Here is a 19523-nt window from a genome sequence, read left to right on the forward strand (position 1 = left end):
GTTGCTCTTGGGGGATGTTTTGGTACCATTCTTTATTCATGGCTGTGTTCTTAGGCAAAATTGTGAGTGATCCCACTCCCTTGGCTGAGAAGCAAGCCCAAACAAGAATGATCTCAGGATGCTTTACTGTTGGCATGACACAGGACAAAGACTTTTGGAGGATGGCCTGGTGTCAAGAAGGGCAACAAAGAAGCCACTTCTCTCCAGGAAAAACATCTGGGACAGACTGATATTCTGCAAAAGGTACAGGGATTGGACTGCTGAGGACTGGGGTAAAGTTATTTTCTCTGATGAATCCCCTTTCAGATTGTTTGGGGCAGCTGGAAAAATGCTTGCCCGGAGAAGGCAAGGTGAGCGCTACCAGGGCCGGCCCTAGCCCAAATTTTTTGGTAAGTGAGTATATTTTTAGGCGCCCCCCTATGCAGTGCCCCTTTTACAGTGTGTCGAAGCTGGATTATTAGCTGAGACAAGATCAGTTTCAAATTGAATCTTGCGACTGGCCGCAAGGCGCCATCTTGGAAATGAGATCGCAAGACGCCATTTTGCGAATGGCCGCCCAAGCGCCATTTTAGACAAACTCACAATTAAGTACATATGGCGATATTACTATTAGCACCCTGCGATTGCATCTTTCACCATTTCTCATATACACATTAATACGCACAATTGCGCTGTTAACTAGTCGCATATTAGCGAATGCATAAAATCCTAGCTTTATGCGCATGCATCTGCTCCAAGTTAACTAGCATCGTTATATCAAACCCCACATACTCACACATTACATATCCACATACAAGGTTCCATAAGCTTTAAGGTATAAGATTTAAGTTTGTTCATTTAGTATAAATGCTGTGAAACAAAGATTATTTGGTAATTAAGGTTTTATACATGATAAGTAAGCCGTGTTTGGTATTGTACTGATGCGTGCTCTTTTTACAGAATTCCAGTATTATCGGTGTGGAGATCGCATCATGCATTCTCAACTTATGGACCGCAGAGACTTCAAGCAACAAAATGTATATTATATGAACAACTGTTAGGATGTTGCATGAGGCGGGAAACCAGAGACCCCCAGTTGTTGGAGGCTGGGTTGTGTCTATTTGAATCAGCCTGTTAAACGCTCTGTAACAGACGCATCCCTCTTGGGAACCAATGGCATCAGCAACAAACTTCTCTATTGTTTTGTCTATTTCTGGGGGGTATAAATATGTGTGCTCCAACACTGGGTCTTGGTCTTCGTGCTGAATGCTGATTGACGAGGGGTTTCTTGCTGATGCCTAACATCTGGTCCGGAAGCGCTGCGTATGTATACTGTACTTGGGTCTGTATAATTCCTTTGCGCCTAATTGCGTTTGGATCAATAGCGTGTAACTGACTGTACTTTTACTTGAATAATACTTTGTGCTTTGGAACCACAGATTCTAGGTCTGAAGTCTTTATTTACTGTATGACTGCGTACGCAAATTAGCGTCATCATTAGAAGGTATAGGCAGGATATTAGAAGGTATAGGAAGGAGTGTATAGAGGTTCTAATTCAGTATCGTTAAGTGCCACCGGTAGCAGTCCCCCCTGTGCAGTGCCCCTTGTGTCCCCTGTAGTATTCCCCTTATATAGTGCCCCCAGTAGTAGTCCCCCTATGCAGTGCCCCCAGTAGTGGTACCCCCTATGCAGTGCCCCTTTTACAGTGCCCCCGGTAGTGGTCCCCCCTGTGCAGTGCCCCTTGTGCCCCCAGTAGTATTCCCTATATAGTGCCCCAGTAGTACTCCCCCCTATGCAGTGCCCCCCAGTAGTGGTACCCCCTATGCAGTGCCCTTTATATAGTGCCCCCAGTAGTGGTCCCCCCCTTATAGTACCCCTAGTAGTAGTCCCCCCTCTTGTAGTGCCCCCAGTAGTAATCCCCCCTTGTAGTGCCCCCAGTAGTAATCCCAGTAGTATTTCCCCCCCTTGTAGTGCCCCCAGTAGTATTCCCCCCTTGTAGTGCTCCCAGTAGTATTCCCCCCCTGTAGTGCCCCCAGTAGTATCCCCCCTAGTAATCCCCCCTGTAGTGCCCCCAGTAGTATTCCCCCTCTTGTAGTGCCCCCAGTAGTAATCCCCCTTTATAGTGCCCCCAGTAGTAATCCCAGTAGTATTTCCCCCCCTTGTAGTACCCCCAGTAGTATTCCCCCCTGTAGTGCCCCAGTAGTATTTCCCCCCCTTGTAGAGCCCCAGTAGTATTTCCCCCCCTTGTAGTGCCCCCAGTAGTATTCCCTCCTGTAGTGCCCCAGTAGTAATCTCCCCTTGTAGTGCCCCCAGTAGTAGCCCCCCTGTAGTGCTTCCAGTAGTAGCCTCCCCCTTGTAGTGCTCCCAGTAGTAGCCCCCCTTGTAGTGCCCCCAGTAGTATCCCCCCCTTGTAGTGCCCCCAGTAGTAGCCCCCCCTTGTAGTGCTCCCAGTAGTAGCCCCCCTTGTAGTGCCCCCCCTTGTAGTGCTCCCAGTAGTAGCCCCCCTTGTAGTGCTCCCAGTAGTAGCCCCCCCTTGTAGTGCCCCCAGTAGTAGTCCCCCCCTTGTAGTGCCCCCAGTAGTAGTCCCCCCTTGCAGTGCCCCCAGTAGTAATCCACCTTCCCCCGCCCCCCGCAGTAGAGACGTAATAAAAAAACCCCACTTACCTGAAACCCGCTCCTGCTCCCGCCACCGATATCAGCTCCTCCGTCCGCCGCTTTGCATTATGGGAGTGACGTCACGTCATGACGTCACTCCCATTACCCACTGCGGGAGCCGGAAGATGTCCGGCTCTGGCAGTGGGAGCAGCAGCCGATGAGAGTTTGTCTGACTCTCATCAGCTGGTAAAGCAAACACACAGCTGCTGGAGCCGGCGGCTGTGTTTGTGCGCTACACACGCGTAGCAGCTGTGTCACAGAGACACAGACTGCCCGCGGCCCGCATGGTACGTAGCTGAGGCACCCTTCACTATGTGGCGCATTACGCAGCTGCATACCATGCATAACGGGAGAACCGGCCCTGAGCGCTACCATCAGTCCTGTGTCATGCCAACAGTAAAGCATCCTTAGACCATTCATGTGTGGGGTTGTTTCTCAGCCATGAGATTTTGCCTTAGGCACAATTTTGCCTAAGAACACAGCCATGAATAAAGAATGGTACCAAAACATCCTCCAAGAGCAACTTCTCCCAACCATCCAAGAACAGTTTGGTGACGAACAATGCCTTTTCCAGCATGATGTACCATCTTGCCATAAGGCAGTGGTTCGGGGAACAAAACATTGAAATTTTGGGTCCATGGCTAGGAAACTCCCCAGACCTTAATCCCATTGAGAAATTATGGTCAATCCTCAATAGGTGGGTGGACAAACAAAAACCAACAAATTCTGACAAACTCCAAGCATTGATTAGGCAAGAATGGGCTATGTGGCCCAGAAGTTGATTGCCAGCATGCCAGGGCGAATTACAGAGGTCTTGAAAAAGAAGGGTCAACACTGCAAATATTGACTCTTTGCATAAACTTAATGTAATTGTCAATAAAAGCCTTTGACACTTATGAAATGCTTGTAATTTTACTTCAGCATACCATAGTAACATCTGACAAAAAGGTCTAAAAACACTGAAGCAGCAAACTTTGTGAAAACCAATACTTGTGTCATTCTCAAAACTTTTGGCCACGATTGTAGTGTACTGTCTTTGGTCCGTATTCAATCAGAGGCGAAAAGCCGTTTTCAGTTAAAAAGTTTCGCCGATGACGTAATTTTGCCAACGGAAACTTATCCCCGTATTCAATTGTGGCGACTTTTCACCGGAGCGAAAACGCAACGCCGGGCGCCTCGTGCCGTATGGAGTATAGACCCTAGGTGTATGGGACACATCTGTAAGTGAGGAGTACTGAGGTGGGTAGGACTGTAGGAGTAATGATTTAGGTGATGTGCTAATGGCTGACAAGTACTGTGGAGGTAAAGAGGTATTGTGCGAAGGAGGTGGCGTGAAGGGCAGGTAACAAGGCTGGTGCCTGAAGAGAGAAGGATTACAGAATTCTTAAGGACATGATAGGAGAGGTAAACTCGCTGGTAATGGAGAAGAATAGTGCAGGAAAGTTAAGGGATGTCTGTTTGGTTTATTGGGCATTTTCCACCATAAAGATTTTGGCCCTCATTCAGAGCCGTTCGCTATTTGCGTTCGTTCGTTCAAAAACAAGGGGTGGCTATTCAAATGATCCATTCGCACATTGCAGTCTGTTCACACCTCTAAGTCTGAACGAGCGAGCAAAACATACGCTCGTTTATTTGTTAAAAACGCCCCCTGGCCGCTCGCACCATACGTCATGTCCGCTATTTATTAGATTAATCGAGTACATCGAACAGGATATGAACTGCTCGCTATTCTTTTGGTTGGTTTTTTCAACCGCTATTTTGCGAGCAGTTCTGAGTTAAAAAAATCAAGTGACGTGGTCAATGACGCTGCTGGATTAATTATGCACACCCATAAAACGCCCGTTTTAACCTTTAAGCACGCCTGCGTTCTGATCTCCACTCCCCGTTTTCAAGCACCTTCCCCTGTTACCACCCACATACGCCTCATTCTGTCACTCAAAATAGCAGGCATTCGCTATATTGCGTACAAACGATTTTCAGCCGCACTGACTGGTTCGCGCATGCGTACTAAAAACCGTACGCATGCGCAGATGTGCGAACATCGCTCGGAACGAGCGTACTGCCGCTAGCGAGTGGCTCTGAATGAGGGCCTTTGTTTGTGCCTAAGGAAGAAAATATCTTCATAACAGTAGTGCATGGGTCTCTTTCAGCTCTTGATGATCCTGTGTTTTTATTAATACATTGGCTGTAATTAGGCTTGCTGAAGTCCCACAAGTTCCCTAGTTTCTTTTTTTATGCTGACTTGCTATGGGATATTTGGTGCAGATCCTGCATTTCCAGTGTGCACCTTAGCGGTAAGACTTCAGCTTCTCAGCTTTGATACATTTCTCGGTGGTATATATACTCTGTGTTTAATAAAGCCCAGACACTGGACCCGAGAATTTCTGCAATGAAGTTGTGAGTGGGTTACATTTCATATTTCACTAACGGTGATATTATTAGCAAGGTGAAGTAAAGGGCAGCTAAATAGATTGCTCATCATGAGCAAGAAGAAAACATGGGATTAAAGGAGGCTTATAGGAGTCAAAATGAAGGAGAGGTAAGAAGTATGGTGAGTGAGGGAAGGGAGGATAAGAGGTAAGTGGAAGATAAGAAAGAAGAGATGACAATTTACAGCAAATATATTGTATGAACTTCCCTGATGCTGAGAATCTGTGGCAGTAATGGTGTCCCACCATTAGTTCCAGTGAAGTCAGTGATAATATTTGACAGCGATGCTGGAATAATACACTCTTTCTATTTTAGCAAAATGCAAGAACGATGTTCTTCACTGACATTTGGGTACCAGACCTCATATAGGCACACGATACCATCAATGAACCTATGTATATACTCACAGCTATCCTCTTCTTCTGTGAACACACTGGTCACGTAACAAGCGTACACAAAACCGAGAAGCTGAAAGAGAGCATAACGGTGAATACAATCCCAACATACACATAATACTTATCTGTTCAAGGAGAACACACTTCATCTATCAGACGTAGCAAATATATTAACTATAATTCATGAACTATCTGGGTAAGGTAGCAGGGCAGCACGAGAGAAAGTACACCCCCTCAGGAGATCAGTTTAATATTAGATTACTCCATGAAAGGGCTGATACAGAGTTGAAAGTGAATCAGGTGTAAACTGCGCAAAAAAAAATGTGCATGCAAATATGTGTGCATTAGTCTATATACAGAGTTGTACACGTGGAGATGCGTCTTCCCCTCTGTCTGCAGCAAATGCACCTGGATACTATAATCATCAGTGAGGACTTGCACCTACCCTATACTGGATGCAAAATAAATGCATGAAAAAAAGGACTATCCTTGCTCACATCCAGGTCTGCAAAGGCTGCAATTGATGCCCTAACTGAACTTTTCATATGTGAGAATGTCTTGTCACACCCCTATTAGAGCTCTTCAGTCACATGACTCTGCATCACCTGCACCCATTTTTGGAGCATGCGCATTACACAATCAAATGAGGGACGCTCGGCAAACAGATGTGCATTCAATTCTGCATCAACGTTAAAGTGTTTCCACTAGTCCCTGAACTGGTAGGCTGCATCCTATTAGTAGCAATTGTCAAATACATTGCTTTATCTTTCTGTCTTCGTTCTGTGATTTTCAGAATGATTTTTATGGGCAATAGCATACACAAACGAAAGGGGGGGGGGTTGGAGTCTCTGTTGCCTGGAACCCAAGCCCGCCCTACTGTTCAAATGATGAACACAGTAGCAGTAGTAAATAATATGATTTTACTAAGCCTGCGGCCACAACATGCACTATAAGGAATGGAGCTGCTGCACATGTCCAGTGGCAGCAGGTTCTTATACTAACAGCGGTATCCAATTAGCTGCGGTAAATTACAGCTTCTAATGGATCCCAAAACAAATAGGATATGGTCCTAAAAAATCTGCGAAAAATGGGGATTATCGGAGAAAAATCCTCGTTTTTCGCCCACAAAAATATATTGGGGCTAATTGGATACCAGGGGATGTCTGCTGTGTGTGTGTGTCTGACCGCTCAATCAGCACACCGGGTCAGAGCAGCTGTCAGCAAGAAGAGACACGTGTCTTAAAATGAGGTGGGAGAATGTGTGCTTAGAAGGCTCAGTTCTGTCTCCTACTGGTTATATTAGTGTTCCAACTAAGCTGTTTTAGTGGGGTGCTACGCCCTGCCCTTTTAGTGGCGCCCCGCTAAAGCAGCCTGTGCTGTGCCGTCCACACCGGCAGGCTGCAGCGTCCCGCGGGTGGAAAAAACTGCAGTTCTGATAGCCACTGCAGGAATAGATGCTGTGTACATGAGTACTGCATCTGTTCACAGCGAGGGGAGAGCTTAGGGAATGCCCACCACCTCCGTACGTGCTGGGCACGACCCCAAGACTGACAAATTGGGGACGTGTCATGAGGACATGCCCCCTCCCCAGTAGGCCACGCCTCCTTTTTGGGAGCCCGCATATAACCCTTGTCCGCACCTCGGCACCCTGGCCCTGATCTAGTGGAATCACTATATATTTATTTATTATGGGATGATTAACTTTTTGCTGACCACTTACATTATTTATATGAAGTAAATATGAGAAATTCCTTTTGTGGTATTGTTTTCAGTATTGGATATATTTATGTATTATAATTTAGTGCTAATAATTGTTGCTGAAATTCAATATGCTGTAATTAGTACAATCTAGAGCACTCTGCAAGAAAAATGCAGTGTAACCCTGGCCAAGCCCCAGGAATTCCTGACCCTGCTCAGCTGGGTCTCAGGATGAAGAAGGATTGGCAGAGGAATGTGTTGGTATCAGGGGGTGTCAGGGAGGGGAGGGTGTGGGAAGCTGTGGTGGTGCAGACATAGTGTGGATAGAAAAGGTCACAAAAAACTATGGGTCTTTTCCTGAGCAATAAACAGAGACAGAAACTATGGGGACTGCTTGTGCCACCAAAAACATTGGTACTCTAATATTAAGTAGCCATAACATTTAAATAATGAGGCAGATCTCTGAAAGAGATATTTTCAGAGGGTTGACCCCAATACATTACTTATTTTAGGCTCTAAACTCTATGTGAAATGCCCGTGGGCAGTCATGTAGTACACGCGACGTACTCCTGTGCCAATAGCAGCTACATGCTTTTCTGACACTACTACAATGTGCGGCTGTTATTATACCTCAGCACGACTGCAGCATGACATTCTCACTCCCTGCCCCTCCTCTACTCTACAAAAGAGCAGCAGTCATTCATGATGAAAGCTATACATTGATGGTTATCTCGTGTAGCCATGTTATGTTTGCTGGTCCTTTAATAACAATCCACCTACCGTTGTCTCTAAGTTTAATAGGTTTTTGCAGCTTATAAAGCTTTTGCACCTTTGTTACTGCAAATGTAATACATATGTCTGCACTATGATTATCTTTTATTTCTAAGGCGCCACAAGGGTTCCATAGCAGTTGACCTAATATGAAAAGGTAAAATAGTTAAGACGCTTGTGTATGCAACACTAGCTACCTCACTGTAAGCTACAGAAAGGCTATTGCAGTAACCGTTAGGGTTACAGACTGACTGACAAGGGTGACTAGGGAAAATAGAACTCCTTATCAATAAATTCCCAGATATTCTTTATTATATATGGGTAAATGTTATTTGTAGATCTTTTATAGAATGCAGCTTACATGTTACATTTATTGGATCTTTAAAGAACAAAAACAAAAAAAACTGGTTTATTAGCTATTTATTAAAACTTGGGCTTTACTGTATTATGAAACTAATCCAAGAATAAGCAGTGCTTCTGGGTTGCCGTCCAAATATTTTAAAAGCTGCTGCTTATGAATGGCATTTGTTATGGGGTTACCCTTGTTTCCATTCTGCATACAGCACTGCAGATGAGGGAGGTCTCCGCAGAAGAGGTGCAAGAAAGGAGCAATCTGACACACACAGGCAGGGGACATATGGGAGGGAACAGAGGTATACAGACAAAGGCAGCCATTCTAGGTCACCAGCTTATGAATAATGCAGCAGGTCGATTGACAAACATAGAACAAAGACAGCAGTAGCTTAAGAATGGAAAGATATGTAATAAAATGATTATTGACCACTTGCAGTAAAACAAGCAGGTCTATATATGTAGATGTTTATGCCATGATAAGAGAGGTGTGTAAAGGGATATTTAGACTGTATATCATCACTGCTTTTAATAATAGGGCATTGAACTGCTCAATCCCTGCACCTGCTGCCTCAGATGCTTGTAGCGGTTGGGCTGTGTTGATGGCTAATAATTAGCATAAATAATACGGAATAAAGATCATTAATCATCATTGCAGGACGAGGAGGTGAAGAAGGATCTGTGTAAAACAAAACTTAGACTTACCGCCAGCAGTATCTGCGTGGCACTGTGTAACACCTCAATGTACTGGTATTCTATGGCACATCCAATCACTGAAACATAAGAGTGGCTCTCTAGTCCAGCCATTCCGGCCACCGGGGCCTCTTTTCTCACACAGCCTGGTCCATGCTCACTCCACCAAGATTGATGCTGAGACACGTGGAATGTGAGAAGGTCACTGTCCTGTAAAGGTTTAAAACAGCTCATCTCATTGACTTCTCCATTACACAAATCACTGTTTGTGATATACTGTAGTTACACAACAACGGAAGCATTGAGTGGCAAAGAACTATATATTCATACATGCAAATGGAGGTTTACACTCCAATAAATTGATTTTTGTAGGCCTGTAATGTCAGTTTACTATGTGTAGAGAAAGCATCCAAAATATACACAATCTGATTATTAGATATATTATCAATGAAATCTTTACAGATACTGCTGCAGGCTTGCTAATATCATCAGAGGCCAGGTCTTGTCGCCTGCATTGTGATTATACTTGCACACTATCCGAAAGATGCTGGAGTGTGGGGTCCATGTGGGAGGTGCAGTGTGTGGTCCCGGAAAATGCATCATAGTGGCCCTGTACCCTGCTGTACAATGGCGTGGTTTGCCGTGAATAGCATCATCAAGCCACCAGACTGTCCTCATCAAGCCACCAGACTGTCCACTGCTCTGGGGAAGTGGAAGTATCCAGGAGGCTGGTCTATTCCTCATAAATCTGGTACTGCTCCCTGAAATTTGGGAGTATCCCAGACATTCTGGAGAGTAAGCAAGTAGGATTACCATGCAGCTCTCCTGTCATTGTAATACATTGTAATGTGCTATGTTTCCCGGTGCATTATAGTGAAATATAGAGCTATAACATGATATGAAATAAAGCACATTTTGTGGAAGAGATAAAGTGGTACTGCAGACCAATTAAATCATTTTCACACACACCGCAACAATGGGCTGAGCTGAATACACAGACATCTGAATAGTATAACTATGGGCCTAATTCAGACCCGCTCGCGAGCGCTGAGCGCTCGTAAGCGGGTCGATGTTGGCCAAGTGCGCATGTGCACGACGGAGGCGGCTCCGTCGTGCGCATGCGCGAGACCTGAATAACGACGGCCAAGCCGTCGTTATGGGTCTCGCACCAAAGCGGGCGTGCTGTCGATGTTGAGTGACAGCACGCCCCCTTTGGTGGGCGTGCCGGGGGCGTGGCTGCCCAGATGGAGGCGTTCCCATGGGAACGCCTACCGTCTGGGGCCGACCCCACTGACATCACAAGTGATGTCAGTGGGAGTGCTTTTGGCTCTGATAGAGCCAAAAGCACTCCAGGGCTTGCGGCAAGGAGACCCTACCGCAAGGGCCTCGTCGCAAGCCCGATGGTCTTGACCATCGCGACCATCATTTTGGCCGCTCGCTATAGCTGTGGATGGTCACCCATAGCTATGCGAGCGGCCAGGGGGCCGCTCTTAAATTCAGAGGGACGGCCCTGATTCAGAGCGAGCGCTCTGTCAGAACGTCCGGCTCTGAATCAGGGCCTATTGTCTAGTCAGATTTTTCTGGTGGATGTCAGTATATATAGATTGTCAAGTGTAAAGGAATAAAGTGTCCTAAATGAACTTAGGCCCTGATTCAGAGCCGGACGCTCTGACCAGAGCGCTCACTCTGAATCAGGGCCCACCTCCATAAATATGGAGCGTCCTCCTGGACGCTCGTATAGCTGTGGGTCACCACCCACAGCATATACGAGCGTGCAAGATGATGGTCGCGATGGTCTTGACCATCGCGACCATCGCCACTGCGAGCCGAAGCCTGCGGTTGAGTTCCTCAACCGCAAGGCCCGGAGTGATTTTGGCTCTATCAGAGCCAAAATCACTCCCACTGACATCACTAGTGATGTCAGTGGGGCCGGCTTCTGACGGTAGGCGTTCCCTTGGGAACGCCTCCATCTGGAAGGCACGCCCCCGTCACGCCCACCAAAGGGGGCGTGCTGTCAATCAACATCGACAGCACGCCCCCTTTGATCAGACACAACGAGCGAAGGAAAGTCCTTCGCTCGTTGCGTCTCGCGCATGCGCACAATGGAGCTCCCGTCGTGCGCATGCGCAGTGCACACCATCGACCCACTTGCGAGTGGACAGCCGCTCGCAAGTGGGTCTGAATCAGGCCCTTAGTACTTAAAAGTCACATGGGTATATTCAATTGGGAGCATTCATTTTTTTTCCCCACAGTACATATAATTACGGCGGGCCACAAGGTTTTTCCTATTCATTTAGCAGCTAGAATTTTAACCACTGTCATTTTAAAAGGATTTAACGCGTTTTTTTCTCACAGGCCCAGAGCAGGAGCAAAGTCGGGAAAATCGTTATTAAGTGCAGAGGGTACACACAAGCTTTCAAGTTTTAGTGAACACTGGGTGCAACATGGACATAAGGCAATAAGCTTCTTTATGTCCATCCAACATTTACTGTGAATACATGTGTGTACTCTTCAAACATTCTTCAGAGCGGGAATCCTTAGTTACAGTGACAATTGAGCTGCTTCCACAAAGGGGTGAACATAACTCAGAGCGTAATTACCACTGAGAGTAGATACTTTATTATTTATTCTAGTTTAGTAGTTACTGTATGTAAATAAACCAATAACATTCTCTATCTAAGGGCCTGATTCAGACCCACTAGCGAGCGGCTGTCCACTCGCAAGTGGGTCGATGTTCTGCACTGAGCATGCGCACGACGGAGGGAGCTCCGTCGTGCGCATGCGCCAGACGCGACGAGCGAAGGATTTTCCTTCGCTCGTAGTGTCTCTTCAAAGGGGGCGTGCTGTCGATGTTGACTGACAGCACGCCCCCTTTGGTGGGCGTGCCGGGGGCGTGCCTCCCTGACGGGGGCGTTCCCACGGGAACGCCTCCCGTCAGAAGCCGGCCCACTGACATCACTAGTGATGTCAGTGGGATTTTGGCTCTGATAGAGCCAAAATCACTCCAAGCCTTGTGGTTGAAAAACTCAACCACAGGCTTTTGTACGCAGTTTCGATGGTCGCGATGGTCAAGACCATCGCGGCCATCAAACTGCACGCTCGTATAGCCTGTGGGTGGTGACCCACAGCTATACGAGCGTCCAGAAGGACGCTCCATTTTCATGGAGGGCGGCCCTCATTCAGAGCGTGCGCTCTGCTCAGAGCGTACGGCTCTGAATGAGGGCCTAAGTGCTTAAGTTGTCGTTACCACCTTCTTGCACAGATTTTGCAGTCTACCAGCCACAACAGATTCCAATTTACATAGCCTCCTAAGTATAAATTCCATAAAACATTGCATGCATATGTAAGGATAATTACACTATTATCCATACAGGACAACCACAACTAAGGGCCTGATTCAGAGATGGATGCAATACCAATGTTTACACAGTTGAGCATTTATTGGTGATATGCGCATGGGTCTAGTTTAATTTTTGTTGTAACTTGCAGTGAGGATTTATTCGCAAAGCGATTGACAGGCAGGGACCGTCACTTGGGGTGTCACTGGGGGAAAGGGGGCTCCAGCATCTCAGTTAAAGTGGCCATTCTGCACGACCATAATCGTCTGATCTGTGACCGATGCTGCAAATATGTACACAGTTGATTGGATATATCGACATTGTGAATGTCAACAGTCACAATGTCGGCATTACAGATTTGGCTTTAGGTTTAGAGCTTTGGTGGTCTATGTACAAAGTCTTAATGCTCATACACACTAGACGATAAATTGAATGATATGGACGATAACTATATTGTTCATAGCGTTCAATATCGTCCAGTGTGTATGCAAGATATCGTTAACGATGCATGCTCCCGCAATTCGTTAACGATGTCTTTCATCGCCTGAACTTGCAGGCCAACCTGACGATATCGTCAGGTTGTGCATGTTCAGGGATGACGTCACTGAACGATATCGTGCAGCATGTATGCTCAATGTCGTTCCCGACATTGAGCCCGGCAGTTCAGGGAAAACTTAACGATTTAGATGATGGAGCATATAAGTGTGTATGCGGCTTTAGAGGGAGATAAAGGGGTCTATGAGATAATCTCCATCCACTTTCTCCAAGGCTTAGTACATAGACCCCAAAGTACCAACCAATCAGCTCCTGTCACTTTACAGGCTGTGTTTGAAAAATGACAGTTAGAATCTGATTGGTTGGTACTTTATTTTCATCCACTTTATCTCTCTCCAAGGTTGCCTTAGTACATAGATCCATGGTTAGGTTAGGATTAGGTTTAAGGTAGGGTTAAGGTCACAGTAAAAAAATTGTTGGCATGACCATGTCGATATTGTGCACATGGACATGTCATATGTCAACATACCATTCAGAATGACACCACTTTGTACCGCACCCTTGTACAACCTAAACCCCTCCTAGACCTTTTGTCCAGTGACAGCTGGTGAAATAATGACTTTCCAAGAACAGCAGATGGGAGCAGTTTGGCCAGGAATCTAGGAGCAGCCTGGTATATGGTTCTCTGCTTATACACAGAGGAAACATGTGTGCAAAAATGTTATGGGAACAGTTTATGCTTGCTCCTTACAACCATCACAGCACATCAAGGGTTTCCAATTTCATATGACATAAAATAACAATGGAATTTGGTAAGATCTGGCCCAGTAACCAGAACACTGCTGTGTAGAAAATATATTTGTCCCTGTAAGGTACTTAATAAATGAGTGCATGAGACTAAATCTTACCTTAGACAAATCACCCACTTCCAGGTAGAAGCATATAAGGAAAACATTCCAGGTCACCCACACCGAAGCCCATATTGCATACTGGCAGAAAGAGAAAGAAGCCGTTATGTCCTATGATCTAGGTATCATTATAAAACTGAATTTCTGAAATGTGTTCTTAATGTACAATGATAAATAAATGAATATAATAATTATCTTTCTTCTTCAAAGTCATCATAAATACCAGACATTCACACCATGTTAAACATTTACTGAGGCTAATGACACATATGCACAGAAGGTTTCAGCTCTCTGTAATACAGCATTTGGTCTTTGTGCCTGATTCGGAGCTGCAGGCAATGCTGATGTCGAGCCATGTTTTGGTACTGCAGTTGCATGAAAATCACTAAAAACTCATACAGCACATGCATTACAAGGTGTGTACACACAGAGGCGCTGCTGAGACCGCACTACCCCTAGGGGAGGTGCAGATGTTCCACCTGAGTATGGCCTCCAATGTGAGTGTTTAAGCATCTGTGTGCACTACCACTTCAACTCCCATAACATGCCCATAAGACATACCATTTACGTGCTTCTAAATAGCCATCTCCCAGTCACTGCCCAGGAACAAGTTATATACTGTAGTGCAACATTCTTTATATGCAGCTGTGGCTGCTCTTAACTATTTCTTTTACACTGCACTTTTCTTACTATGGCGATGCCCTGGGGCAGCTTAGCTGGGCCAGTTTGGGGGGTCCTGCACTCTGGATTTGAATCCTAGCATGTTAGGGACCTGCCCTAAAGAGGATACCTGGATATGGTGGGTAGGCCCATAACCTTGGGCAAGATTATGCAAAAAACCTCTATTGATTGCAAAATGTTATTGCATTTCTATATTATCAATAATTTGGAGTTGTGTACCTGAGATTTGTCTGTTTTTGTGCCTGCAATTAGTCTTATCAGGTATCACCTCCCATCATATATATATATATATACAGGGTGTGCAGTCCAGGAATCTTTCCCATATACTCCATGTAATGTGCTTCATTGCACACCTGAGGGAAAGGAGACGCCCTCAGTCTGGATTAGCACCCCTACCTTATTGGTTTAAAAGCATGGAGTCTTGTAATATATATGCACACTGGTATTAGGCACAATTCTAGGTAAGTCCTACAAGTTATATACTGTAGTTTATGTTTGTAGCACAGGGAGAATATACAAACTCCACACAGTTAGGGTCATGGTGGGAATTGAACCCACGACCTCAGTGATTTGAGGCAGTAACGCTAACCATTACACTGTCTGTGCTGATATATTCTGTCAATAAATTTGCCCCTGTGTATTAAGACTGTTAAGGTAAATTTAATGGGCTGTGCCATAGACTGCATCCACGTAGTTCGTGATAGGCATTTGCATCAAAGGAGTGATGGGCTTTCCAGCCATGTCCAGTTAGACAAGATTTATTTCTATTGAGCAAGTCCAATTTGGAAGACTTTTAAAGGGACCTAAAAGGTAATAACTAATGCTGGTACACACTGGCAGATATATCGGCCGATCAATTGATCAGCCAATATCTTGTATGCCCGTCGGCCAGTGTGTACCAGCGATATGTCTGTGAATTACGTAATTCACTTCACAGACATATCGCGTTGGCTGTGCGACAGAGCCAGCGATACCCAGCCAGCAGGACCCACTGACAGATGGAAGATGATGGTTGCTCAGTGAGTATGAACAACCATCATCTGCAGATATATCTGCAGATCACTCAGTCTGCAGCTATATCTGTTAGGTATGTACCCAGCTTAAGAGGACGGAGATGAAGCCAGTGATTGTAACACAATGGATCTTCCTTATAAACAGGAGTGAAACCTCTTCATAGCATTTGTTCCGATACTTGAGCACTGGTTTGCTAAACAGTATAGTGTGATTCATTGCTTTTGCAAAACCAATGAATAATACACAGTCAACTGACCATGCGCCAATCCACACTAAATGCCATTGCAGATTTAATATGGTTGGTACTGTGGAAGGATTTGTCAAGATTAAAGCAGGCTACGGAAATTTGCTCTATCTGTAAAAGCTGCTGGTTATTTACTTGTATAAAATAAACCCATACTCAACCTCTGTGATTAGATTTTGTTGGAGGGGGTACTGCATGAGAATGTTCAAACAGGGCATGTATTCTGCTTATGATTATGTGTAGTTAATAAAGGAGTAGCACACTCCGTAATGTGATTAAGCCGCAAAAACTACATTTTGCTCAGTGTGAGAAACATTAAAATGAGATGTGTGACGAACACATTCAGTATTCTGAATTTTCCAAAAGGGTTGCTGAATATATTCACCTTGCAAAAGGCCTTAATTTTAGCACAGTTTGCAGGTGGCTATCAGATACATTCAATGGGGTTTTCATTTATCAGCCTCCACACACTGAAGGTGCAGAGCACGAGGCACAGTGGACATGCAAAACAAACAGAGCAAAGAAGCAAATGTATTGTTCATTATGGTGTGACCAAGGAGATGCAATCTATGCTCAAAATAAGGAATGCCAATTAGCAGTAGTGGTGGATACTTACAGCAATAACATAACGAGGTCTGTACTGTAGGGTCCCAAAAAGGCCTAATATGATAGCAATAATGTGCAGAAAATTGGCTAAAATTGGAGCCCATTGATATCCCAGGAAGTCGAAGACTTGTCGCTCTAATGCTGCTATCTGCAGAAAGACAAACAACAGAAAACCATTAGGAAACAAGTGAGGAATCAGTGCAACAAATGGAGGAGGGGTGTAGAAAGTAAAAAATGAACAGCGACAACCTCAAAGCACTATGCATGTTAAATTGTATGCCTTTAGAGCCTGGGGGCATATATTATTATAAAGTTTACCCTTGCTCAGCACTCGGAGCCAGTGGCCAGTGTGTACACCGATCACATCCTGCACAGCAATGCTCATGGGAGCTAGGCAGCCATAGCTTGTGTACCCTTTCGATCAGGCCCTTTCATCGCACATGATGGATGTCTATGTCCACTTTTCTTGTGACAGATCTATCATCCTGTCTTGGTGCCATTGCGCCTAATACAAGCAGAATTCGCCACTCCATTATCACACCTCATATTCTGCAAAATCCCTCCAGGGTCATTACAATGAGGAGAAGAAAGGCTGGCACTGCCAGCGCTTGCTACACACCTGATTTGCATATAAATGATATTGCTGGGTAATGTAGGTGAAGGAGAATGCCCTGTACCTACAAGATTTTCTTTATATGCAGACCATACCTGCAGCTTCACTGTGTTTGTTTTAATTGGTTTATCTCCTGCTGGGGTTGCCATAGCAACATTCCTTGGGGTCCTGCAATTTCTGATTCATTTCCCAGGATCCCTTGAATGTAACCAAAGGTCATATGTGATGGATGCCTCTAAGTCAATGCAGCATTTAACCCCTTGCTGAGTGATGGGACAACAGAAGTTTGGCATGAATGTAAAGTAGGAAAACACCAATTTTCTGAGTTAATAAAATTACCATCCTGTAGCATATTTATTTATAACTTAACAGCCTTTACCATGGCAATTAGGCAAGTATGTGTTCAGAATGGCATAATACTTTTCATCACATTTAGGCAGTGGTTCTCAAACTCGGTTTTCAAGGCATCCTAACAGTCCAGGTTTTAAGGATATCCATGATCTAACACAATTGATTAAATAAAATGTACTAATGAAATCACCTGTGCCCAAACATGGATATCCTTAAAACCTGGACTATTAGGGTACCTTGAGGACCGAGTTTGGGAACCTCTGCATTAAGGTTTTGTCTAGTTTTGTGGATATTAATTTAACTTTGTATCAGATTTCCTGGTAAAGTCATTTTAAAGCCCAAAGCTTGTGACTTGCTTATGGTATGTAATATATTTTTAAAATGTAATAAAAATAATAATAAAAACAGAGTCCAGGTTCTGGTTACCCAAGCATCTCTGCAGGAGAGAAGAATGTCACAGCGTAACAAAGATCATGTTTCTGACCCTGCCAATAAGGTTACATTTACAGTACTGAGAAAAGGGCAGTATTCAGAGGAACTCACCTCTCCACGCAATGGTCATGCACTGACTGACAGGTCAAAAGGAAAGGGGCACTGCATGATCAATACAGTCTCAGAGCAATAAGACCTCACACATAACCTACACATTCCTCCAGGGGAAGGAAGATGCTTACAAAGCAATGCATACTGTATACCACATCGGCCTGCTAAATTATTTCATGTCACGGCATAAAACAGTATATGTAAATAAATGTAAGGAATGTCATGCTCCCACCTTATTGCACGAAAGCAAATATTGGAGTGCTCTTAGGGGATAAAAATACAATTAACCTTTTGCTGTGTTCTTGAGGCTGTTTATAATACATCAGTCTTTCAGTCTTAGGGCCTGACTCAGAGATGCACGCAATTCCCATCGCTGCTGCAATTTTGTACGCAGCGGACTTGTGAAAATATGCTAATGACTTAGCCGCTGTCTTGTGCACAGAGACACCCACCTCTGGCGTCTCACATCTGCCGCTTATGTACAAAAGCGAAAACTATGCTCTCAGAATGAGCATCTTACCTCTCCAACTACGTACGAATTTGCAGAGGCTCACTAGGGCACGCCCAGAAAACGTCCCGACGCGCCTGCAATTTTCTAGCCACACCTGTAAACCTTCCCCAATCGCTGACAACCACTCAGCCCTATTATGTATTAGCTAAGGCTACTGAAAGCAACGAGGGCACCAGGAGCTATTACAATACAGAACAAGGGTCTGTAGAAAAGGTTGTTATATACCAATAGTACCACTTATAACTTGTTCATGTAGGTTATTAATTATATATACAGTACTTATATACACTTGTGTGTGTAACTGGTTGCAGCGACTAGCGTGTTTTTAAAAAACAAAACAAGGACATGTGCACACAATATATATGTGTGTGTAAAAGTGTAATACCAGATAAAATATCAATAAATAAGTGTGAAACACAATAATTTAAGGTAAAAATATACAATTTATGTCTAGATAGTAACAACTGTCCCCTAATGGGTAGTCACTTAGTATATATACACAAAAAGTGCAATATTCAATGCAATATCAATGATTTTTATAGAACACAATAACTTAAGGGTGATCAATATATTTAAAAAATGTATAGCCACTATACATTAAAACATTCAATTCATAACACCACTGAACAATAAATAGGATTAAAAATAATTAAAAATCAAATGCTTATCCGGATAAAGTGTATAGTTCATGAGGCAAGAAGAACAGAGCTCCAAACGCGTTCATCCACTCAGAACCTTTGCAAATCCGTCCTCTGCTGAATCAGGCCCATAAAACACTACTTTCAATATGCATTGGAACTGTTTAATATTTCCATGGAAACAACACGGAATCAAGGCTGCAGGAAGCAACCATTTTGTTTATTAAAGTCACAAATTAAACTAGGTTTTAAATTGGTAACATCTGTTATGTCTTATAATGAATATAATGAACAGATACAGATGCTGCAGAGTCTGTATCTGTGTTTTTTGCCGGTCTTGCGTCTGTGACTTTATGCTAATCCTGCTACAAAGTGTACAGCCGTGCGTCTGCATGTGCAAGGACTGAGATGCTCACTTGCAGCATCTGGAGAAGCTGAAATACCACTTGATGCATCTTTAGATGCACCATTGGTCACACCATCAAAACTTACACAAGCCCTGTGGCAGGTGCTGTTTCCCCATCTGAGTATGTGAGTAGTTCACAACTGCTTTCAGCAACATACCCATAACATGCCTGCACTACTCCCATAGGATGTTGTGGGAGGCTC

At 44.5% G+C, this 19523-nt stretch overlaps 1 protein-coding gene across 2 annotated transcripts in view; it reads right to left on the reverse strand.

Annotated features, from left to right (window-relative positions):
• Positions 1-19523, reverse strand: part of NKAIN4 (sodium/potassium transporting ATPase interacting 4) — a 63360-nt gene that overhangs the window by 15149 nt on the left and 28688 nt on the right. For both annotated transcript variants that reach the window (XM_088482990.1, XM_088482981.1), the window contains exons 2-5: positions 16269-16406; positions 13714-13794; positions 8985-9182; positions 5472-5532 (exon numbers count right to left, since the gene is read on the reverse strand). In XM_088482990.1, coding sequence (XP_088339116.1) covers positions 5472-5532; positions 8985-9182; positions 13714-13794; positions 16269-16406 — 478 coding nt within the window. The remainder of the gene's footprint in view (positions 1-5471; positions 5533-8984; positions 9183-13713; positions 13795-16268; positions 16407-19523) is intronic.

Source organism: Taudactylus pleione, unplaced genomic scaffold (assembly GCF_031769625.1).
Source record: "Taudactylus pleione unplaced genomic scaffold, aTauple2 ptg000018l, whole genome shotgun sequence".
Lineage (NCBI taxonomy): Eukaryota > Metazoa > Chordata > Amphibia > Anura > Myobatrachidae > Taudactylus > Taudactylus pleione.